Below are 25,580 nucleotides of genomic sequence, written 5' to 3' on the forward strand. Positions count from 1 at the left end.
ATTTCATTTTTTTGAGGATTTGTAACAGTATTGACATCTTTTCAAATTTTTTCTCTAATTTGAAAAAATGAGGAACGAGTGATTTTTGCAAGTACGTATTTCAAGGCTTGTGGTCAAGAACAAAATCTGGATTTAGGGAGGGATGTTCATAAGTCTATTGATGAGAGCCGTCCTGATTTAGGGAAGGATGGTCATAAGTCTATTGATGAGAGCCGTCCTGATTGGTGTGGGGAAGTGGATGATGCTCGGAAATTTTGAACTATGGACCAAGTTTTACACATCACAATTTCTGTCGTGTCCTCCATATGTCCTCCATATGTGCCTAGAACTATGGAGTCAAGCTTGAATTGATAGCCCTTCCATGGGATTGTATTGCTTGCAGTTTCTGTTTAATCTTCACATTTTTTCTTTCAAAACTCTTGATTAACTTTTGAAAACACTTTGCGATATGCAGTGCTGTAATATGGAGTTCTGAAGCTGACATGCTACACATTGAAGTTGAAGACATACAAAACCTGTTGTTTGAAGATGCAATATCTAACCGGGTAAAAATGTTAAGACAATAGATTGTCATTTTGTTCAGCACCAATTCTAGCAAGGTGATCCGCACAATGATTTACTTCTTTGTAAATATGGGTGAGCCTTGACCCCGTTTGCTGTAGGAGCATCTTCGCATCATTGATTAGAATGGTTTGGGGATGGTTCCCTGGAGTCCCTTCATTAATAAGCTTAACTGCCACGAGAGAGTCAGATTCTATGTCCACATTCACCATCCCTTTCTCAAGAATAATAGTGAGCCTCTGTAGATACTCCATATTTCTGCTGCCGTACTTGAATCTGCATTTATCTTGCCATAGAATCCCAAAATCCAGGTGCCATTGTTGTCCCAAAATATCCCTCCTGGACCATCATTTCTTTCAGCACTATACTAGCAACCATCAACATTCAGTTTGGCAATACCTGCACATGGGGGTACCCATTTTGTTAGTTTGGAATTCCAAAAATCAGGCATAAGGGGGGGATTTGAAACCCTCCACAATTTCAATGGCATAGTCATAAACAAATAACAAAAGATCAGGCATAAGGGGGGGATTTGAAACCCTCCACAGTTTTCTAAACCTTCGGAATCCCATTGAGATTTGAAACCCTCCACAATCTCAATGGCATAGTCATAAACCTTCAATGTTAAGACACTCTTCTTTTTGTGTTTAGACTGTTTGCCTGAACTTGCTCTGCTATACATTGCTATATGTAAAAATCATGACATGCTATTCTTTTTGTGTAGATGTAAACTGTTTTAATTGTGTTTCACTGATAAAAAAATAAAAACAGTGTCTAGATGCATATGTAAATGAGCTCATGAAAAACCATTCTGACGTTGTGCCGAAGTTTGACTTGAATACTCCAGTACCGAAATCATTCATCTTCAGCAGCTTCTTCCTGGTAACAAACTAAAAGTTTTTTTAAAGAATTGTATTTTTCACATACACATTGAACACTCCATTACTGAAATCATTTGTTTTTGTTTTTGTGTGCAAATAGGACACGATCCGAAACAAAGAGCAAAACAAAGTGAAGGCAATGCTTGGAAAAGTAATGAGAAAATCTGTAGGGGCAAGATTTCTTATTTTTCCAATACTCATTCAATTCCATTGGACATTGCTTGTTCTTGATAAAGATGAAGGACGTTGGAAGTTCTACAACTCTCTTAAACGTAGAAGTGCAAAAGATGAACATTGTAGTGCAACAATACTCTTGGTAAGCAAAACTTGCTAATGAAATATCCTACTCTTAACTCTAAAAGCACTTTTTAAGAGCTGGACATTGTTTGTTTTCTTGTAAAATAGAGGCAAGTTGTTGCGGCATATGTCAACATTGACCAAAGAGAACCCTGCAGAAGAAGTATTACTGATGAAGTGGAGATTCAGAAAAACTGCCCCCAACAACCAATGGGAAGGAAAGTATTGTTTATAGCTTTTTATCCAAAAAAACTCCAAATACTATTAATTCACAATGTTAGTTCCCTATCTTAATTAACTGAATTCTAAATTCTTGCAGTGTTGATTGTGCGATTGTCGTCTTTTCGATAATCAAGAAGTATCTATCAAATGAAGAACAAACAAGTAAAATAACAAAAGAAGAATGCAGGAAAATCAGAGCAGACTTGATACATTCATTCGTGCCCTGTTGAGTATTCTACTGGTGTATTAAGTCTCACTTGCCCATTCCTTTTGACTTTTAATTTTTGAAACTTGCAACTGTTAGCAAGGTTAGAAAGGTTTAATTTCTTGAACTTTCAACTATTAGCATGTGTACTTCTGTTTCAGTGCAACTTTACCAAGGCTTAGTAAGGTTTCAAGTTCTGCATATACCTTTTTGTCTCAAGTATAAAATGTAATGTACTATGTTTGTGTCTGCTCCTTCCAATATATCGCAAAGCTAAGTTGGTACATATTGTGTCCTCGTGTGTCTAATGTACAATTGATGTGTAAGCTTGAATTTGCTGCAAGTTTTGTTTGGATTCACTAACAGTGTTAAATGATCGGCTAAATTTTCAAAAGAATGGGTTAACACTGTTAATCAAACAGAGAATGGTATATGACCATGTTGATTACCAGTGTTAAATGACCAGCTTTCTTTTCAAAAGAAAGGGTTAGATTTAACACTGTTAATTAAAGGAGAAAGTAATATCACAATATTGATTAACAGTGTTAAATGACCGGCTTTCTTTTTGAAACAAAGGGTTAACACTGTTAATCAAACCAAGAATGGTATATGACCATGTTGATTACCAGTGTTAAATGACCAGCTTTCTTTTCGAAAGAAAGAGTTAAAAGCGTGCGGTGTTCAATTGAAGTTCCAATCATCATCTTCTGCGCTTAAATGACCGGCTTTCTTTTTGAAACAAAGGGTTAACACTGTTAATCAAACCAAGAATGGTATATGACCATGTTGATTACCAGTGTTAAATGACCAGCTTTCTTTTCGAAAGAAAGAGTTAAAAGCGTGCGGTGTTCAATTGAAGTTCCAATCATCATCTTCTGCGCTTTGCAAGTAACAATCAGGTGCTAGGAAAAAATAATAGCTACAGAAAACCTTAACAAAGAAAAGGGGCATGACTGGTGTGTGAGGAAGAATAACTGAAGAGTGCAATGCAATTAACACTGTTAATTAATGGAGAAAGTTATATCACAATATTGATTAACAGTGTTAAATGACCGGCTTTCTTTTCGAAAGAATGGGTTAACACTGTTAATCAAACAGAGAATGGTATATGACCATGTTGATTACCAGTGTTAAATGACCAACTTTCTATTCGAAAAGAAAGGGTTAGATTTAACACTGTTAATTAAAGGAGAAAATTATATCACAATATTGATTAACAGTGTTAAATGACCGGGTTTCTTTTTGAAAGAATGGGTTAACACTGTTAATCAAACAGAGAATGGTAAATGACCAACTTTCTTTTCGAAAGAAAGGATTAGAATTAACACTGTTAATTAAAGGAGAAAGTTATATCACAATATTGATTAACAGTGTTAAATGACCGGCTTTCTTTTCGAAAGAAAGAGTTAAAAGCGTGCGGTGTTCAATTGGAGTTCCAATCATCATCTTCTGTGTAAAGAAGAATAAATTAAGAGTGCAATGCAACTAAAATTGTTAATTGTTGGAGAAAGTTATATCAAAATATTGATTAACAGTGTTAAATGACCGGTTTTTTGTTGAAAGAATGGGTTAACACTGTTAATCAAACAAAGAATGGTATATGACCATGGTGATTACCAGTGTTAAATGACCAACTTTCTTTTTCGAAAGAAAGGGTTAGATTTAACACTGTTAATTAAAGGAGAAAGTTAAATCACAATATTGATTAACAGTGTTAAATGGCCGGCTTTCTTTTCGAAAGAAAGCGTTAAAAAGCGTTTGGTGTGTAAGGAAGAATAAATTAAGAGTGCAATGCAACTAACATTGTTAATTGTTGGAGAAAGTTCTATCATAATATTGATTAACAGTGTTAAATGATCGGGTTTCTTTTTGAAAGAATGGGTTAACACTGTTAATCAAACAGAGAATCGTATATGACCATGTTGATTACCAGTGTTAAATGACAAACTTCCTTTTCGAAAGAAAGAGTTAAAAGCGTGCGGTGTTTGACCGGGGTTTCAATTGTCGTCCTCTGCGCTTTGCGAACAATCAAAAGTTAGGAAAATGTATATCAGAATATTTATTAACACTGTTAATTAAATTGCTCAAAGTTATGTGATAATATTGATTAACAGTGTTAAATGATCAGTTTTTCTTTTGAAAGAAAGAGTTAAAAAGGTGCGGTGTTCGATTGGAGTTCCAATCATCGTCCTTTGCGCTTTGCAAGTAACAATCAATATTGATTAACAGTGTTAAATGACTGGTTTTCTTTTTGAAAGAATGGGTTAACGCTGTTAATCAAACCAAGAATGGTATATGACCATGTTGATTACCAGTGTTAAATGACCAACTTTCTTTTCGAAAGAAAGGGTTAGAATTAACACTGTTAATTAAAGGAGAAAGTTATATCACAATATTGATTAACAGTGTTAAATGACCGGCTTTCTTTTCGAAACAAAACGTTTAAAAGCGTTTGGTGTGTAAGGAAGAATAAATTAAGAGTGCAATGCAACTAACATTGTTAATTGTTGGAGAAAGTTCTATCATAATATTGATTAACAGTGTTAAATGACCGGTTTTCTTTTTGAAAGAATGGGTTAACACTGTTAATAAAACAAAGAATGGTATATGACCATGTTGATTACCAGTGTTAAATGACCAACTTTCTTTTTGAAAGAAAGGGTTAGATTTAACACTGTTAATTAAAAGAGAAAGTTATATCACAATATTGATTAACAGTGTTAAATGACCCAGAACGAATAATTGCACCAGAATAAATAATTGAAGTAACATCCACCATACCAATTTATACGAAGATAGCATAACCAAAATATACAGAGATGACCAACATAAAGTTTCATAAAACTGAAGACACTCATAAACTGCATAAAATTGAAGACACTCATAAACTGCATAGTACTAAAAATCTTCTCAACCAGTATCGCAATACTCAACTTATTGGAAACGCAATGTAAAACTAAACAAACTCCCAGTTTATAAACTTTTGTGAAGAAGAATGCAGAAAGACTTTAATGTGTCATTCTAAGAATCAACTAAGAAGAGGTTCCTTGCAAGTCCTTTTGTTGTGTCTCGCAATGGTCCCGCACCTAAGAACAATTAAGTAGTCTCTTTACTTGTATGGATATGAATTCCAACAAAACAATGTACTATTAAAAATGTAAAGAATCAATCATCTGTAGCCCCTTTGCATGTCCTGCGGTTGTGGTGAGAAAGCTTATGGCACCTCGCACATTTCATTGGCCTAGCAGAGGATTGTTCTTCACCCCTAGAACGAATGCGCTTTACGCAAGGTCTTCCAGCTTGCCTCCTATTTTTTGGAGCTTTGATAACCCGAGTACTTCCTTGTGTGAAGTCAGGAATATCCATAGCTAGAATTGGATGGATATTATCTTGATATGTGAGCCGATATGCTTCAACATGATAAAACGGATCAATGTAACCAGCCAAGGATCCCTCCGCTCCACAAGTCTTGACTAACACCGTTGCGGCATGAGCACATAAGAAACCATTGTATTGCCAGGCTCCATAAGAACATGTCCCTTCCTCAAGATTTACTAGAACAGCAGGTACAGATTTCACCTCATACAAGCCGGTTTTTGATTTATAAACCCTCCACGACCTCCCCTTGTCAATCCTCTTAGCTAACTTTGCATCCATGTCCGGACAAATCTGAGAAACCCAACGCGATGCTTCTTCTCTTCTACGCGACATTTGAATCATAATTTTTGACCTCAACTCTTCAACTAAATTCATTAGTGGCATAAGCCGTGCATCAAGTATCCAGTTATTGAAGGACTCAATAGCACTAGAACTCATCTCTCCGTATCGATGCCCTTGAAAATAAGCATTAGTCCAATGTTGTTTTGGAACACTTGCAATAAACGTCTTGGCCTTATCTCCCCCATGCTCGTAGAACTTAGCCTCACATATCATATAAGCTGATACCGATGGAGCATAAGCGATAGCATTAAACAATTTAACCAACCTATTTCGATAACCCTTTCGAAACCGTCCAGGGAAGTGATCCTTCAAATTGAATTGAAGATGATACAAACAGTAAGCATGATGACAATCAGGAAAAACAGTTGGTATGTTACTCACAAGACCATGGTTGCGATCACTAATGAAAGTAATAGGTCGTGTAGACAAGATAGTCTTTAAAATCCGAAGAAACCACAACCAATTACAATCATTTTCTGCATTCACAATAGCAAACGCCAAGGGAAATAAACCTGTAACACAAAAAAGAATCCCAAAACAAACAAAAATAAGATGGAACTCCACTTAGATGTAGTTCTAGTTAAAGAAACATTAATCTACTTAATAAAAATAAATACTTATACAAAATTTGACCAACCCCAAAATGTCACACAAAGTGCCTGTCTAGAGACAAGGTGCTCACTTCTCAGGCCAACCATTACTAGAATAAAACAAAAACCGAGACCTTTTAAAACTATGGAAAGCTGACTGATATGTATCAAAACAAATAAATATGGATATGTATGGAAACCTAGGTTCTGTCTTATACCAATCATAGAACAACCAAATAAATAGATATGAATATCTAAGGAATACATTCAAAATTAAAAATAACACAAAAAAGTACCTTGATCTGCATCTTTTCCTGTGGCAGCAAGAAGACACCCCTTGAATCTGCCTTTGAGATGTGTCCCATCAAGGCAAAGGAATGGTCGACAATGATTAAACCCTGTGATACATGCATTGAACGACACAAAGAGCCTCGAGAATTCCTTGCTGACAGGATCAACTTCAAGCTTTAATAAGCTCCCTGGATTTGCAATTTTGGCAGCTTCAACGTACCACCTCAACTTATCAAATGAACTTTCATAGTCTCCAAATATTTCCCCCCTAGCCTTTTCCACTCCTAACCATGCATGGTGGTATGATAAATCCAAACCGTACTTGTCCAGAAACAAATCCAACAGATCCATAGGTGATGTGTTATTCTTTTTCTGAACCATACTAGTAACCTCACTAGCAACTAAACTAGATGTCACCCGTTTATGTTTATTCGTTCGATAGGTTGAACCACAACTATGCTTGTTTACCAGTTTCTTAATCCAAAACTCTCTACTTGAGCGATCCAAAATGGCATGCACATACCATCCACAGCTAGAAATCGAACATTTTGCAGTCACACGATACTTGTCATTTTTAACAAAATCATACATAAAACCATTTTCAATAGCATATCGCTGCAAAGTTGCCCTAAACTCCTTCACACCACCAGTAAATACTTGCCCAACCTCATATATCAAGTTGGCCCAACCCATTGTCAAGTACCTAGTTTCAGCATGGCGACAAAATTCCTCCAAAGGTTCTTCTCTTTCAACAACAGCGACAGCACCACTAGAACTACCAACTTCTACTCCACTACTAATACTTCCAAGTATTCCTCCACTACTAATACTTCCAACCGTTTGTCCACTACAAGATTTAATCACCTCAACCTTAGCATCTATTCTATCAGTAGTAGGATACAAATACAACATATTATCAAAAGATTCTTCATTGTCAAGCTCACAATCACTCCCATCCAACACATATGACAATGAGAAACTACCAATGCATAAGTTGTTCCATCTATCACAAATCTTTCTTAAAACATGCTCCAATCGAATGCCACCAGATATCCTCACAACAAGAACCTGCGATACATACCTACACAGCAATATTTTGGTTGTATCCATCGCACAAAAAAACACACCTACAATGATATTTGTTTGATATAATCAGTCGATTTGTAAACTATCTAATGCCTCAAAAACACTATTTATACTCATAATATTCAAACAGATTTCATAAACAGTCTGGTGTGTGTTTAATAATCATTTACAGTCTAAATGCAAAAAGTGACCATGTCCAAAATCCTTAAAGCTGCAGTGTGAATTCTCCAATTTGCAGTCTAATTTTTTTTCAAAAGTGCGTAAGCCCTAGGTGCTTAAATTTGCAGTTTATATTCTCCTTGGTGTTTGTGATCATCTAATCTAAACTCTGTCAACATTGAAAGCACATACCGAACATTCAACTCAAAGGTACAATAAAACTTACATTATCATCAAAGGCATAAAACAAACGTTATCATCAAAGTCACAATTGAACATTTAATTACAATCAAAACATTTTCTGTAATCGATTAGAACAAATTAGAACAAAAAAAAAATCATCGAAAAACGAACCTTTTCTCAGATCGATTCAGTTCGAGCTCGGATCAACGGAGAAACGGATCCTGTGTCTTCGTCTAGACGGCACGAAAGAGGTTGAACAAACTGGTGAGAACTCCTGATCGATCTACACTGCGCGATCTCTATCGCTCTCTCTCTCTCTCTCTCTCTCTCTCTCTCTCTCTCGTAATCGTCGTTTATGCAATGAATGCTGACAATTTGAAGTTTTCGTATTCATATCTATCTATCGCGATCCTGTGTCTTCAATTTGAAGTTTATTAAAGAAGGGGCAATTTTGTCCCACTAAAAAATGAAGTTGGACCCGAGGAGTTAAAAAAAAGGATGGGCTGGACTAAAAGTGTTGTGGAAAAATGAGATGGACTGGGCCTGTTACAAATTGGTATAATGGGCCTTACAACAATTTTTTAATTTTTTTTCTCCATTGAGCTCTGTCAAGGGTTACTTATTCACTCAAACCCATTAGACTCATATCTTTGTGCACAATGACATCTAAATATTTATGATTTATCAATATTTATAACTTTGTTGTTGGGTTTTGTTTTCACCTCTAGATTTCTGTAGCTTTGAATTTCATGTAGATGTAGGATACCTTGCTCCTTCTGGGGTGCAAAGAAATTCTAATATGAAACTCCAAATTTGTGTTGCTATGGCGGTAAAAAGTAGTATTTGGAAGTCATTGCCTTCCAGAGTCTTTACGCAAATTATATATGTCCTAATGCGAACAAGGAAAAGAATTTCGTAGAAACACGCAAGCATATAATTGTGTCTTCTCTTTTACATCATTTGGGGTGAGATTGGATAAGGGGCTGCCGTCCTCACAACAAAGTGTTTACATATTCTGTACACAAAGTTTGATAAGCAGACTCAATTCTTTATGCCATCGAAACTGGCTTTAGTTTATGCAATTTCCTATCATTTATTTTTTTAGTCCCTTAAAACTTTTGGTGCATGTTTTGTAGTCTTTTTATGCTTTGTATATGAATTTGCGACTTTTTGGTTTCTTGACTGAGGTTTGAACAAAGAAAACTGAAGGTGAATATGAAATTAGGAAGTCAGGATTCATTGAACTGTTGGTGTGTGTTTTTCCCTGGAAAAATGTTGCTATGGTTTTTTTTTTTTCCCCTTGAACAACAATGGATTTTTGTTTACTAAATTGCATTTCTACATTTATGCCATGGAATGTTGTGGGTATCATTTTCAATTATGGAACTGATGTGATATATTCAGTTATGAAACTGTTGTGGTTTTCTTCTCCTTACTCTTCGACTTCATTGTTCATTCACATGATTGCGCACATGTTTTATTACATTTTATGTTTATATATCTGTTGCAGCTTGTGTTAGCTTTTTCCTTGAGACTTGTGATCATATGAAAGAAAGTTCTGGAGTGATCTCTTACATGATTTTGCTGATTTTAAACATTCTGATTTGAAGTTTATCACGCATGTATAGAGATCTTTTTCATGAGACGAGCAAACGAGAAAAGGAAAAAGAGGAGCGTTGATTTGAAAACTGCATCTAATCTTGAAGGGGTGTGTATTGAAGACTTTTTCTTAAATGGGAAGTGCTACAATACACACCCCTTATTTGGGTGTGTATCATATGCACTCTTATTGAAATACACCAAAATGTTATGAATCCCAAAATGTTACGAATCTATTGTTAAAAAGTTACGAATCATATTGTTGAAAAATTACGAATTTTTAGTATAAAAGTTACGATACGAAATAAAATGTTATGAATGACCGGTCCTACGAGTAATTTTTTATGAGGTGGCACAATATGAACCACACAATAGGTGCATATGGTACACACCTTGAAGGGTTGTGTATTGAAGACTTTTTCTCTAATCTTTGACTTGAGTTGTCGGATAGTTGTCTCTCCATGCATTTTGTAAAAACCATATCATGGTTATATGGAAATATTAATGGAGCAAATGAAAGCCACGACAACAAGTACAAGAAAAGATGCTAAAGTGTAGATCATTCAACTGTCCTAGGTAGGTTGTCACTTGTCAAAATGGAATTGAAACTCTTCTTAGGTAAATTTCTATTGTCTGGTTTGGAAGACATGTCATATATAGATATACAGTCATTTTCAAATCAGAAGGTCTTTATTTTAGTTAAAATAAGGACCTTTCCATTTTTCTCATTTTCCGATCGAATTTCGATGATTCAAGCCGCTTAATGTGTACAAAACGTGATTTTAAGGGTACCCGCGAAAATTTGGCAAAAAGAAATGACCGAGAAGGGCTTCATCCGAGCAGTTATTGTTTGAACCATTCGATAAAAAACAAACAAAAACTATTCAGATAAAGCCCTTTCCAAATTTTTTTTTTTGATTTTTCGCTGGTACCCTTAAATCACGTTCTGAACACATTGAGCGGCTCGGATCATCGAAATTCGATCAGAAAAGGAAGGTCCTCATTTTATTAAATTAAAGTGGTCCTTACGGGGAGTGGACTCTGTGTGTGTGTGTGTATATATATGTATATGGCGTTTTCTCTTCTATATTATTTCAGAATGAAAGTTCTAATATACATATATTGTTTATGCAAGTGAAGAAAGATAGATTGACCGACCTTAAAATGGGGAAAATGGGACAGATAAAATAGGCAACAATGATTTTATATGACGAGGCAAAGAATATCATGCTTACTAACCCAAAAAAAAAAAAAGAAGAGATATTGGCCGCTCATTTTATATACCCACAATGTTATATATATATATATATTTTTTTTTTTGCTAAGCCCCACAATGTTATATGCTAAGGGAAATGGTATAAATGTTTTCTCAATTAACCTACGGTGTGCATGTTTAGGAATGTAAGTCTAACATGAGAGAGAGAGCCGGTTCAACTGACAATGACCCATTTTATCCCATCTCTTTTATCTGCTTCATTTCGATTTAAAAGATAAAAGAAAGTGGACATAATAACATTGAACAATAGCACAAAAATACCACGTGCGTTGCACGTGCACTTCCACTAGTAGATATAAAAGAGAGAAATGTCCACGAATAATTACTCATGGCTGCAAAGAATTACTCATAGCCGCAAAAAATTACTCTTGACCGCATAGAATAACTCTTGGCCGCATAAAATTACTCGTGGCTGCGGCCAAGAGTAAATCTATGCATAATTCTCTGCAGCCAAGGGTAATTAATTCTATGTGGCCAAGCATAATTCTTTGCGGTCAAGAGTAATTCTATGTAGCAAAGAGTAATTCTACGCGGTCAAGAATAATTATACGCGGCCAAGAGTAAATCTTCCCTTACCATATACGTAAGTAAAGTAAAAATCAGGATGTATTGTCATTGGACCCTTCCAACGGCAGAGAAAGAAGAAACCATATACAAATGAGCATATGAACATGAGATGGCATTAATTAGGAAGATGAATTGAAACTTTTCTACAAAAGCAAAATATGCACCAAACACCTATTTCTACAAAATATTCAACTTTTCAGCACTAACAAAATACCACTAGCATCATTGATAATTAACACAAAAATCGATCTCGAAGCATAGGATTATGTTCAAACTGGAAAAAAGGTTTCAATAAAGGTTTCGAACGACATAACTATTCAAACCAAATGCATTTGATTCACGCGGCACTAGATCTCGAAGCAACAAGAGTACAAAACCTCTTTCATTCTCTCCCTTCACAGCACACAACACTTTAATGCCCCGTTTGATAATGGGTTTGAGGCTTGGGATTGAAGTACTAATCCCATGGGAGTATTAATACTCTATTTGGTAACAAAAATGGGTCCGGCCTATTAGTCCATTGGGATGTCCAATCCGGCCTTTAGGGGGTATTAACAATACCCCTTGAGACTTGGTATTCATAATCCAATCCCAACTCCTCCTCATTACCAATCCCTTCTCATTACCAATTTCTTCTATCAATCCAATCTCATCATCTAATCTCATCTCAAATAAACATGATATTAATAATCTCATCAACCATTCTCATCTCAAACAAACATACTCATTACCAATCCCTTCTTATTATCAATCCCAATCCTAATTTCATGTCCTTGCGAATCCCACTCATTTATTACTGTTATCAAATGGGGCCTAAATCCATGGAAGTAGTAGTTTCTCCTGCTTTCCATCACAGGGAATGCAGCTATTAAAGGCCTAAGATTGTCTTGACACTTGACAACCCAACCACTGTAATCCCTTTCCAGCTAAAGGATTCTTAATCCGCTAGGGCAGTACGAACGAGATTGAATAAGTATCAATCCACCACCACATTTAATTTTCAAAATACATAATTTTGTTTCGAGAAAGAATTTTGGGCGACTGAGGGTTTGGCATTGCTATTACATCCTCGACATCAACGTCAAATCTCATCCGAATATGTAGTACATCTCTCTTTCAAGTTTCAAGGCCAAAGTCCATTTTCACTAGACGATGGGAGCATACTTGTCCGACTAGAAGATGGGAGCACATTTGTCCGACTAGACGAGGGCGCATACTTGTCCGACTGCCATCATACATACTAATAGAATGTAATGGTAAGGTCCTGAACATGGACCACACATGAACAAAGTAAAAAGAAAGACAAGAAATAATAATAATAATCAAGGCCACTACAGTATTTATTCGTGCCATAAATTTCTTCGCAAGTCTTCGTTGAGAAAAATACAATCGGCGAATTGCAGAGAACAATTTCATTTGAACACAATGTTCAATAACAGCTAATACGAAAAAGGTGAACCGAATCTAGTGTTTCACACCGTCTCCTGAAAATAGATTCGCTGCCTACCAAGCGTTACCAAAATTATTGTTTCCTTTCCAATCGACGGAGAATCGACGGAAAATCGTATCGTAAGCTTGCTGGAATGTGGGTGTGAAAAGTGGAGTTTGGTTCCTTGCCGTATTTCAGGACTTCTTTGGAAACAAACAATGAAGTGGGTGAAGTATGGAAGAAGATTAACAAAATGGACTTTATTAACCCTCAAAATAGAAAAACAATCAATCAAGATGATCGAGTGAACAATTACAAGTTAACTCTACTCCTAGAAAAGAAAAGATAAAGGCCTGATTGGCGTTGTTTGTGTGTCCTTGAAACTGCTACTAACTTGTTCTTAAATAGGCCTCCCTACATTTGAATTCAAATCTTCCCCCCAAAGTAGCAGTTGAACATTCCCTCGAATTCTGATTAAGAACTTCCTCCAACTGCCGATCATGCCCACGTTGAGAAAATTGTCTTGTTAATTGCGGTTATCATTTTCTTCAATCGTGGAATCATGGGATCTAATTCCCTTTGACACCTGTTACCTGATCGACGGATCAAAGGGCTATCGGAATACGCCACGTGTAAGCCAATCGACGGACAAGACTTTTTTATAGTTTCACCATCGATTTACCTCCATTCTAAATTATTAAGGTGAGCCCATTCTATTCTCCTACTTGCCCATATTTACCCTTACCACATGTCGCCTGATCGACGGGTAAAAATGGAAATCTTAATTGTGGTACAAACAATGCCCCCCTTATTTGTTTGAGTTAAAAATCATTTAACTCGAATAAATAATTCCTTTGCCTTTTCCAAAAGGCGAGATTAACACACGGGGCTCTTCCAACGTATAAATATCCTTTCGTTTATAAAAATTAGGGCACCGTTACAAACCATCAACCCCGGAATCGATGGCGCCCAAGAAAGCTCCTCAAAGCAAAGCAATGGCTTCCAAAGCTTCTTCCAAGTCGTCGACTCCTCGGTCAACCCAGAAGAAAGAATCGAGTTCTCAAAAAGTTGAATTCCCAACAGAGTCTTATCTCCCAAGGTATCCTCAATGCCTAAGGGAGGCACCTCAGTTACCTCTTTATTTTATTCCTGTAGTCGGCCATCCCTCCAAATTCATATTGGGTCCTATTTATTCTCCAAACTCCCCTGATTCACTACCGACATATTATCCGGTAAATTTCGACGAATCTTTACTCTTTTCGCTCCCAGGTCTCCATCGTACTGGTTGGAATACCAGAGGAACAATCCGATCATGGCCCACTGTATTCCCATCTTGGACAAAGTGGGTTGATCGTATGAAGAGATACTTACATCTCTCGTGGCATGCAATGGGAATTTATGAAGCTATAGACCTATCTACACAGGCCTTTGAATTTAACCCTAATTTGATTGCTACTGCTGTTTGCTTTTGGTCTGTTTCATCTAACACCTTTGTTTTTCCATATGGCCCCATGAGTCTTACTGTTTTGGATATCATTCATCTGACCGGCCTATCGAGTATGGGTGCAGAAGTTAATGCTGCCTTGGATCATCGCCCTTGTGATCCACCGTTTGAGACCTCTGATATATAACTCATGGAGTTATGCACATTTTATATCCCGTTTTTGTACTTCTGATCTCAAAGAGCCATCATTTACTGAAAAAGTAGCATTTTACTTGTATTGGCTCAACAAATATGTGCTATGTGTGTCTGGTTTGAAGATTACCAAGGAATATTTTCGCTTGGCCATTTGCTTAGCTCAAGATGCAAAGCTTGCATTAGCTCCCTTTGTACTAGGGACATTGTATAAAGGATTGTGGACATTCACGCAGAATAAAATCACCAGTAATTGTGGTGGTCCTTTTTGGATTCTCCAAGCATGGCTGTATGCCTATTTTCCATTTCTTAAGCCCACAAGTTATTATCCGAAAAGGAAAGATGAGGGTGAATGCCTGAGCTATGCGGAATACTTTTTAGCCCATGAACCCAAACATGAGGACTCATCCTTCAAGAGGTACTTCAAAGCTTTTCATAGCCCTGTTCTTGAAGAATTACCTAATTGGCTCCCTTTTAAGGACTGCCATTACTCGGCATCACAAAGGATGGAACCCATCCTCAAATTTTTAGTTCCGGCTCAAATGGTCAATGAATTTTAGGCTAGTATCTTGATATCAAGATTCCTGTCGATAGGATTCTCTCCATCAACTACACGCTTCTCCAACTGTAGTTTCGAAGTTTACATGCCAAATCAGTGTGCTAGACAATTTGGTTTGTCACAAAGAATCCCTGTCCCTCATACTCATCCGAGGATTAAGGACTTAGCCAAAACAAGGCCAAATGTAACCCAAACTTCCCTGATTACGGAACTGATTGGTCAATTTCAAGGTATCAAGGCCAGTTTTCAGCTAGCAAGTTTTGTGGCCGATCCCTCTCTCACTTCAGAATTCAAACTGTTTTGGGATTGTATCAAGCCTACCATTTTCAACAAAGAATTGAGCAACTGTCTTTTGAGACTGGACTCTGAAGATTCCTCGTTAGGTATCCTCTATGAAATCATCCTCCTGCAAAATTTCCAACTGTCACTTCTGTTGGGATCAAGTCTGACTCATTTTTGTTCAAAATTTTCATCATTTTCGAGGGCAAAATGTTCACTATAGCTCCATTATCAATCAAAACCTTATTAATAGGTTGCCCATTGATATGAATCATAATATATAATGGCTTTAAATGCCTGACCAAAGCATCCTCAGGAGCCCTCAAAACAACCACATCTTTTCCTTTTGTGTCTTTCTCAATTTGAATAGACTTCTTCTTTAAGTCTTCTTTTTGCTCATTTATTTTCACTATAGCATCTGTTTTGTCTTCAACATCCCCTTCTAAACTTGTAGGCTGATTAGGTTTTGCCTGAAAAGTTTTTGGCAAAACTAAAATCATGTTGCAATGAACTCTAGTAAGGGAAACTGACCCGAATTGGATTGTGTCCAGTGCTTGGCCAAAGGTGGTAGACTTTTGAGAGTCTACGTCATTCTTGTCATCTTTGAAGTCCTCTTTCATCATATCTGAACTGTTAACTGACAACAGATCATCATCTTCATCATCTTCTAACAATACTTGTTGAAATTCTTCCATCTTCTTCTTTAAACTCTTCTTGAATTCTGCCTTTTGCTCCTTAATCGATAGAGCAGGGGAAGGACTTGAACTTTGCCCCCCAAGCCTCTGAGTAATGGCTGGTTTGATTGTTTGCCCCCCAGGTTTTTCTACCTCTTTTGCTTTTTGTTTAGGCATTGTTGAAATTGGTATAGTTGACTCCCTAGTCCAAACCATAGGAGCTGCCTGATTCAGAACTGTTCTGGCCACAGTGTTGAATCCCTCGTTATCTGTTGGTCTCTCCTTTCTCTTTCTGAAATCTTCCTTTGTAACCTCCTTTTCCGAGTGTTGGTAATGGGTTCGAATTCCCTTACATTTGGGAATTTAGGATGTCTTACTGTATCCCACCCATGATGCTCGATATTTGGTGGAATTACCATCCTTCCTTGATATCCACCTCTGACAAAAGGCATTCTTCCCCTTAATCTTACACCCCTTGGGTAAAAACCTCTTCCCCTTCCATTCATAAATGAAGGTGGGTATATTAGGCTTGCATCTGGCTTCCCAGGTAGTGCTGGAATCACAGGATATCCTTTAAATAGGAATGGTCCATCATCTTCCCATACCATTTGAGTGTTTCAGAAGGTATAAAAATTCCAGGGTCTTCACCTTCAAAAATCAACTTTGGTCCTACATAAATCTACAAATCACTACTTTCCATAGTATTGAATCTAATGGAACCTTTAGCATAGGTACCATTATACTCTTTTTCTGCAATAATCTCTTCCCCTTTTTTGATCTCCTTATCATATCTCAAACAGAAATAATTCTCAAATTTCTGCCTAACTTGAACTTCCTCTTCTCCTTCCATAATTTCTTCTTCCTCTTGAATCCTTCTTTCGATTTGAGATGCCATTTTCCCTTTCTTCAATCTGGCAGTCACCATATTGACTTCCACCAAAGGAAAAGGATCAATATCAATACCCATTACTTCTTTATTCCCCTTAGCATACTGTAACAGGCCCTTCTGGATCAGGTCCTGCACACAATTTCGAAATGTGACACAGTTGTTAGTATTGTGTCTAAAAGAATTATGCCACTTAAAGTAATCTTTTCCTTTTCTATCCTTTTCAGGAGGAATCATATGCCCTGGTGATAAAGTTAAGAACTTTTGATTAATTAGTTCATCAAATAGTTGATCAGCTTTGGACAAATCAAATGAATATTGCCTAAAATTTGCCTGATTTCTCCTGTTTGGATGAGATGAAGGCATATTCACAGGCTTCTCAGCCTTTGTTAAAGTATCACAAACAATTGGTACTTTTCCAATTACTTGGGCAACATCAATCTCTACATCACCTTCCATATCTTGGTAATATGTACCAAGTGATTTACTTTTCCTGTATTCCCCTTCCATAAGAATAGCCTCATATCCTATGGCTTTGAAAGTAAAATCAAATAAATCTCTGAATTCAGTCCCAGTAAAATGTTTCTTAAAATCATAATCTAACCCTTCCTGAGCTATCTTCACTATTTCAGATTCAGGGATGTAAAAATGACACTGATTCCTAATCTTTTTGAATCTGTTCATATATTGTTCAACAGACTTTGAAGGCTTTTGTTTGATTTTAGCCAAGTCTGCCACTGAAATTTCTGGTGCATGCCTTAAGAATTGAGTATGAAACTGTTCTTCCATTTCTCTCCAAGAATGAACAGAATTTGGAGGCAAACTAATGAACCAAGAAAAAGCAGTTCTAGTAAGAGAATGAGAAAACAGCTTTAATTTTAGAGCCTCATCCAAATCTGCTTCGCCTATTTGTAGGCAAAATCTTCCAACATGCTCTATAGTTGACTGATTTTCCTCTCCATTGAAAAGAACTAAATCTGGAATTCTATAATGCCTTGGAAAAGGCACATTATCAACCCAGTTTGGATACGGTTTTCTAAACATAGGTTTTTCAATTCTCCGTAATCCTGGACCATACATATCTTGCATAATATTCGTGAGTTGAGCCCTTAAATAAGGCTCCTGTATTCTTCCAGTTTGATTTGGAGGAACAAGGGGCTTCAGGTCTAATATCATGCCCATATGGATAATCTTGTCTTCTTATGTTTGGTGGATCATACCCATAAAGATTTGGATCACCATTAGCCATACTTGGAATGTTCCTGTTATCATTCCTAAAAATATTTGCATAAACATTTTGCCCTCCATGGGCATTATTTCCAATATTTCCAGTTTCTGTTCCCATAGGGACAGTAGTTGGTATACTTTGATAAAAGCTTTGATTTTGACCATTGCTAATGTTATTTGGAACTCTATTCATACTAGTAAAAACAGTTTCAAAAGTTGGATTATCAAATACCTGCGTAGAAGGTACTTCAGTATTACGGTTGCCATATCCACTGGTCTATCCAGGGTTAACATTTACATTAACTGGGACTTCCACCATTGGTTGATTTTGTTCCACCGCTGCCTTAAACATAGCCATCAAAGTTTTGGCTACCTCACTTTCTGGATCATTCAAAACTCTTGCAAATTTTTGGATCAAATCACATGATTCGATCTCTGGACCATTTGGTTGGCCTGCTTCTGGACTCCTCTAGTCCGGATTCACAACATTGATTCCATTTGCATCACTTCCACCATTAATATTAGCAGAATTGTTGTCATTGTTGCCATCTGTTGGCAATTGATTCCTAGTCTTCGGTGCCATTGCTCACTTCCAAATTAGTAATAGTGCCCTCCTTCTAGATCCAAAATTGTTACCAAAATTCTTGTTTCCTTTCCAGTCGACGGAGAATCGACGGAAAATCGTATCGTAAGCTTGCTGGAATGTGGGTGTGAAAAGTGGAGTTTGGTTCCTTGCCGTATTTCAGGACTTCTTTGCAAACAAACAATGAAGTGGATGAAGTATGGAAGAAGATTAACAAAATGAACTTTATTAACCCTCAAAGTAGAAAAACAATCAATCAAGATGATCGAGTGAACAATTACAAGTTAACTCTACTCCTAGAAAAGAAAAGATAAAGGCCTGATTGGCGTTGTTTGTGTGTCCTTGAAACTGCTACTAACTTGTTCTTAAATAAGCCTCCCTACATTTGAATTCAAATCTTCCCCCCAAAGTAGCAGTTGAACATTCCCTCGAATTCTGATTAAGAACTTCCTCCAACTGCCGATCATGCCCATGTTGAGAAAATTGTCTTGTTAATTGCGGTTATCATTTTCTTCAATCGTGGAATCATGGGATCTAATTCCCTTTGACACCTGTCACTTGATCGACGGATCAAAGGGCTATCGGAATACGCCACATGTAAGCCAATCGACGGACAAGACTTTTTTATAGTTTCACCATCGATTTACCTCCATTCTAAATTATTAAGGTGAGCCCATTCTATTCTCCTACTTGCCCATATTTACCCTTACCACGTGTCGCCTGATCGACGGGTAAAAATGGAAATCTTAATTGTGGTACAAACACCAAGGTGTTGAAGTTGCACCGGCGTCTGTCTCACATTGATAGTTCGGCTAGAACCACAACCAACAGAAGACACCACTATGAGCAGCCACGGCGAACCGAACTAGCGTCTGCCTCTCTCTCACACAAAGAATAAACTCGAGAATTTCTATTGGAATTCTTGATATACGTGAAGTCCAATGAAAACGGGTTGCTTAAAGATTTCAATATTAGAAACCGCTATAATGAACTTCAGGATTGAATACTTCCATCATGGGGGCAAATAACCAACAAAAACCGCTGGACTTTGAACTGCACGGTCCAATAAGAGCATCTCCAGGAGCCTCAAAGGAGTTCTAGCCAAAATGCCTAGGAAAAGTCCCATTAGCTAGCCATTTAACATACAGGTATCCAACAGCCTAGGCTTTTGAAGTCATCCAATTTCCACCTGTACCAGATTTCAACCCCTCTCTTTCTTTTTCTCTCTCTCTCACCTCGAAAATTCCTGCAAACCCAGAACCAAGAAATGCACAAATACCAAATTCATCTCTATCTCTCCGAAATCTGCAAACCCACTTGATCTGCACCACCGTCGCCCTCCTCCTCCACTCCGTTCACACTGGATCTTCGCCAATGTCATCCTCAAGTAGTCAATTCCATAATGGTAGCTCCACCACCGCTTAATCGACGACAACAGCAACCAAACCCACCATCCTCACCGAAAAAACCCACCTCGCAGCACCTCAAAACCATTCACAGAGAGAGAGAGATATCGCACCTTAATACCCACCTCGCAGGAGCAAGCGGATTTGACTCGTCGGAGTGAGAAATATTCCGCCGCCGATCTATTTTCAGGGAGAGGGTCTGGAGCAAGCCTTCCGTACTCGCTGGGTTGGGCGAGGTGTTAGAGCAAGGGACCAAACTGGCGAGGCCTAGCCGAGGCTACTGGAAACGGGAAAAGAGGGGTTTTCTCGCCAGTTTGATCTCGCCGGCGACTTACCCGAGTTTGCTGGAGATGCTCTAACAAATGAAACCTACGAGGGACCTTTCGGTTGAACTTCAGGATTGAATACTTCCATCATTGACAGATTCACTGCCCGTGGCATGGGGTAGGTCTGCACCTAATGCAAATCGAACAAAGTAAATGAGTAGTGAAAGGGTGGATGGGTGTGTGTGCAAGAGGATAAGGCATGCGTGGTGTGTGTGCATGGGTGTGGTGAAAGGGTGGCAATGAGTGGTAGTGGTGATCATGGCCTTGATCTTTAGGGATCAAAATAGGTTGAAAAAGCATGTTCAAGTATTGACTGTCAAGGTAATGATTTCAAAGCTCTGGTTTACGAGTTCATGGTCAGTGGAAGCCTAGAGGAGTGGTTGCATTCAAATGAGAACGGGGTTGCCGTGCACGAGGAGGAAAGGAGTTTAAACCTGCTACAAAGGATTCATATTGCAATTGATGTTCCTTCCGCTCTTCCATCATTGCTGGGATCCTAAAGTTCACTGTGACTTGAAGCCCAGCGATATTCTTTTGGACAATGAAATGATTGCACGTGTAGCTGATTTTGGTTTAGCAAGGTTCCTTCTCAAAGCCACCCATGAGTCTTCTGCAAATCAATCAAGCTCCATTAGGATGAGAGGGTCTATTTGTAAGGATCCGTATTTTTCGGATATTATTTAAATTATTTATAAATGTTAGAAATTGAGAAAAATGTGAAATTTATTAAGTTTGTATGATTTGGGGTTAATGTGGGAAGATTGTTAGTGGAGGGGTGTAAGTGTAACTGATGTGTGTGCTAGTATAAAAGTGTGGGTGTGTGTGTAGAGGAGTATTTTTACTCCTCTCACTCTCTCATCTCTCCCGAGCTCTCACCCCTCTCTCGGCTCTCTCTCAATCTCTCTCACTCTCACTCAAAAATCCACCAATACAACTTCAACCCTTCATCAATCAACCTCAAATCCTCCACCTCTTTACGTATTGGAGCTCGTATCGCGTCGGTAAAAGCTCGGTGCGTCGTATTTGGCTCGGTTTCAAAGTTTGATGTTCTAGGGCTTGGGGAATCCTTGGGTTTCGGCTTTAACACTCGAGGTAGGGATTTCTCTCACTCTTTATATGTTCTTGAGTTGGTTTTGTGCATGAAATTGTGCCATTGACCGTGGTTATTGTTGTTGATGTTGTTGTTGTTGTTGAGAAACCCATGAAAATTTGCTCGAACAGCCTTTGTTATCGATACCTTAGCCTTTGTTATCGATACCGTTGTGTTCCAAAACCCAAAAAATCACTTGTTATCGATAACATTTTCCATTGTTATCGATATCCTTGCGTTTGGAACCATTTTTGACCAAATGGTATCGATACTTTTGTGTTAGGTATCGATACATGTTGCTTATCTCCAGCATTTGCTGTTTTGCTTCATTTTTCACCGTTGTGGTTTCTGATCACTTCTAACTATTCTAAACCACTTCTAAACATCGTCTTTCGCACTCTAATGATCCCTTGGTCATCTTCATTCGTTGGTTCTCGTCGCGTTGAACACAAATATCATATTGAACGAATTATCGTTCTAATGTTTTATTGGTGTGTTCATTTAACTATTAATGATTTTGTGAGATGTTAGGATTGGCGGAGAGAATTGTCAAAACTAAATACGTGTGTTGATAAGGTTGATTGTTAGAGGGGAGGATGGACGAATCATAAACGAACTTAGAGATCTTAACACTTGATGCTATGTAGTATGATTAGTGAGTTGGGATAATTAGTTTGGAAATAGATTGGAAATATGAATTGGTATGTGGACCGTGTACTTAATATAAATCCCTCTATAACTTCAATCGTACAATTAGAGCATTAGAAACACATATGACGGAAAGCAATACACATGAGTTGTGGTTGGCATACGGGGTCTTGATACCCGGAACTTGAAATTGGATGTAAAGGGGTCATGAGCACCCGGAAAGTATAATGGATGTACGGAGTCATGAGTACATGGAATGTTGCATGGATGTACGGGGTCTCGAGACCCGAAAATGTATTGTGGGTATATGGGGCCCTAAGACCCGGAAAATAATTTTGTCGGGATTCTTAATTTTCGCTGACTAAATATACATTAAGTCGATGAATATCAATTATTTCACAATTTAAAAATTTTATAAATGAAAAATACATATCCCGACTAAAATATTTTAGTTGGGAATACTACTATTTGCCGGCTAAAAACACATTTGGTCTACGAATATCAATTTTTTCCCCTTTTAAAAAAATTCTGAGAAAGGAAATATTCGTGTTCCGACTACATTGATCACGATGCAACCTTCCCAATTGAAACCGTTCATCTTTTTTCTTCTTAATCAAAAGATTTCTCATAAAATTTTGGCTCGGTTGGGTTAAGGAAATCCCTTTATTGGCATGCAAATTCTTAAATAAAAAGAGTTTTGTTGTCTGATCAAAAGTGTCTAATCAATATGCGGTTAACTTCTTTGTTGGTATGAATGATCTAATGCGTATTATGTCAAAGATAGATGATTTTTGATTCTGAAAAAAGACTTCAGGCTTATTTTTGGCCCATATGGGAAGATGTACCAACGTATAGCCAACTTAGTTTTAGCGTTGCAAACTAGGGAGCTTTTGTTTGGCTCCTTTGGCTGTAGTCAATAGGAAAAGTTAGAGAGAACAGAAGAAAATGAAGTCCTTTTTCAGCAATGGCCATTTCTCATTATCAATTTGGTATCTTGTCGACACACTAGGATCTGTTGGCTGCGAAGCAATTTGGGGAATGGAATTTGGCGTAGCGAGTTATGCTATTCCCACTTGAATGAGGAAAGTGGACGGTTTTCAATTTATTTACTATGTAAATCAATCTGTTGAAGTAAAATTCGTGAACCCTAACTTCGACTTCTTACGAAGATTTAGAAACATCAGCACCTCGATTCAATGTATAACCACAAGAAGCAAATGTTGCATCACTATAAATTATTGTCTGCACGGCACAATACCAGGCTCTGATATATTTTTACCAAGCGTCTTCATAAGTTTATTTAATAATTTATGGTTCACATACTGTAGAGTATGGCATGGGAAATGAGGCCTCAACTTCTGGCGATGTGTATAGCTATGGCATACTTTTGTTGGAGATGTTCACCGGAAGAGACCTACAGATGACATGTTTACCGATAGTCTGACACTCCACAAATTTGCTAAGATAGCTACACCCGAATCAATGGAGAGTATTTTCAACCCAACATTGATTTCGCAAGGACAAATTGGCGAGGCAAGCATAAGTATCAGCAGCATTCGGAATCAGAGCTCTCTGATCAACAATCACAAAATTCACGAGTGCTTGATTTCACTACTTCAAGTTGGAATTGCCCGTTCAGAGGAACAAGCAACAGATCAACCGGACATCAATGAGGTGGTCACTGATTTGCATAAGATCAAGAACATTCTTCTTGGAAGTGGAGTACATGGAGGTTGAAGATCTAGAATTCCTGTGTGATCAATGAGTAGGTAGGGCAACACTTTCTTACTCAGTTAAGAAAAATCATGCATTTTGCATTGAAACCATCAGATTTCTTCACTAGTCCAGCTAACATTGGCTTTCTCTATAGATACTTAAATGGCCTAACACAACAATTCAACTAGATGTAGCTGGTCAATATTTACTATGTTCAAATCATGCTAGCATTAGCTACAGCAGAAGGAGACGAATTATGTTTAAGGCAGCTGAGATTTGTTGTTTAAAATGAAAGGAATGGGTCATGGGTCTTTCATTCAATTTTTTCCTCGTTTATTCCGTTGCATTGCATCATGAGTCACTTATTTGATAATGTCTCGAGAATACTAATTTCAAATGTCCAATAGCTTCTTAACTATGTGTCGTTTTTTACGTATGCTTCTCATCATATTCCGTCCAACATTTTTGGAATCTAATTATCACTTTTTCTTGTCCTAGGTTTCTGAGGTTTAGCTGGCGTTGAAGACACTTCTTGAGCAACAGCTTTGGGATTGGGATCTCACTTGTTCTTTGTTGCCCCTTGGCCAAATGATTTGCATTGGGCCGGGGCCGCTCGACCTCTCTAATTCAATTTCGTTATCCAAATATGAATTGGGGGACGTTGTTTAGTAATGATAATGATTAGAGCATTCTCAATTGGTGTGGTCTCTAGTGTATTAGTGGTGTTTGTTAAGAAGAGTGCAATTTCGTATTGGAGGAAGAGGGTTGTGGGAAGGAGTGTCTAAGGCATGCTTCGTGTGTACACGTAAAGGTGATAAAATAAAAGTATTTTTCCAAATCCAAATTTTTCTACGGAAATAACAATGAAAGATTTTTTGTAATATTTTGATAAAATAAAAGGATTCATGTAGCCGACTCCAAGTGAATGAGACATAAGGCTCGATTTGGTTTGGTTTGGAATTGTGCAATTTATATATAATGCATCTGAAACTTGCGGTCTTTGCATCCATATTGGGACCTTTTTCTTTTTTTTTTCTTCTTCCTAATAATGCACATTTCAAATTTAGAAGACCATTGGGGATGCACTAACCGAAAACAATAAATAATAATTGCCATGCTTTTCTCTCCCTTGTGTTATACGTTGAAGAAAACAAGGTAATTAAAGTTTCGTTAGTCCAATAGGGGGAATTGGGGAAAACCACAACGGAATGGACTCTTTTTACACGCCAATTGTGAAGGACAATGGGAAATTATATTGAAAAAATATAAAGGGGGTGGAAAATTAGTGATTCTGCTCGATCACCAATGGACTTTGGGGTCCTCGACATGGTTCAAATATGAAAAGGAGAAATTATTATTGTTTGGAATTGCTGGTGATAAAGCGGGGTGGAATTTAAGCCCACCAGTAGGCAGTGTTTATGGTGATAAAGTGGGGTGGAATTTCGGTTAGCTACCAGACTATCTCGAAACTGTGTTAGTTTAGT

The 25,580-nt window shown here is 37.6% G+C and overlaps 2 protein-coding genes across 3 annotated transcripts in view; both read left to right on the forward strand.

Moving 5' to 3' along the window:
* The window catches only part of LOC131316120 (probable LRR receptor-like serine/threonine-protein kinase At3g47570), a 35,866-nt gene extending 11,227 nt beyond the window's left edge, over positions 1-24,639 (forward strand). Inside the window, exon 2 of one of the 2 annotated variants that reach the window (XM_058345417.1) lies at positions 23,709-24,547. In XM_058345417.1, the coding sequence (XP_058201400.1) occupies positions 23,709-23,824 (116 nt within the window). In that variant the 3' untranslated portion in view covers positions 23,825-24,547. Of the gene's footprint in view, positions 1-23,708; positions 24,548-24,594 lie in introns of those variants that run through there. The other variant, XM_058345406.1, reaches the window with a different exon arrangement.
* LOC131316180 (uncharacterized) lies at positions 468-2,420 on the forward strand. Its single transcript, XM_058345464.1, has 4 exons — positions 468-545; positions 1,333-1,443; positions 1,543-1,758; positions 1,848-2,420. The coding sequence occupies exons 1-4, from the start codon at positions 483-485 to the stop codon at positions 2,031-2,033; spliced, it is 576 nt and encodes a 191-aa protein (XP_058201447.1). The 5' UTR covers positions 468-482; the 3' UTR covers positions 2,034-2,420.
* Positions 24,640-25,580: the final 941 nt, after the last annotated feature.

Source organism: Rhododendron vialii, chromosome 1a (assembly GCF_030253575.1).
Source record: "Rhododendron vialii isolate Sample 1 chromosome 1a, ASM3025357v1".
In the NCBI taxonomy this organism is placed as follows: domain Eukaryota; kingdom Viridiplantae; phylum Streptophyta; class Magnoliopsida; order Ericales; family Ericaceae; genus Rhododendron; species Rhododendron vialii.

Coding starts and splice junctions, on each gene's coding strand:
- LOC131316180 (XM_058345464.1), top strand. CDS start 483: ATGCTACACATTGAAGTTGAAGACATACAAAACCTGTTGTTTGAAGAT. Junction 546..1,332: donor AAGATGCAATATCTAACCGG/GTAAAAATGTTA, acceptor AAATAAAAACAG/TGTCTAGATGCATATGTAAA. Junction 1,759..1,847: donor GTAGTGCAACAATACTCTTG/GTAAGCAAAACT, acceptor CTTGTAAAATAG/AGGCAAGTTGTTGCGGCATA.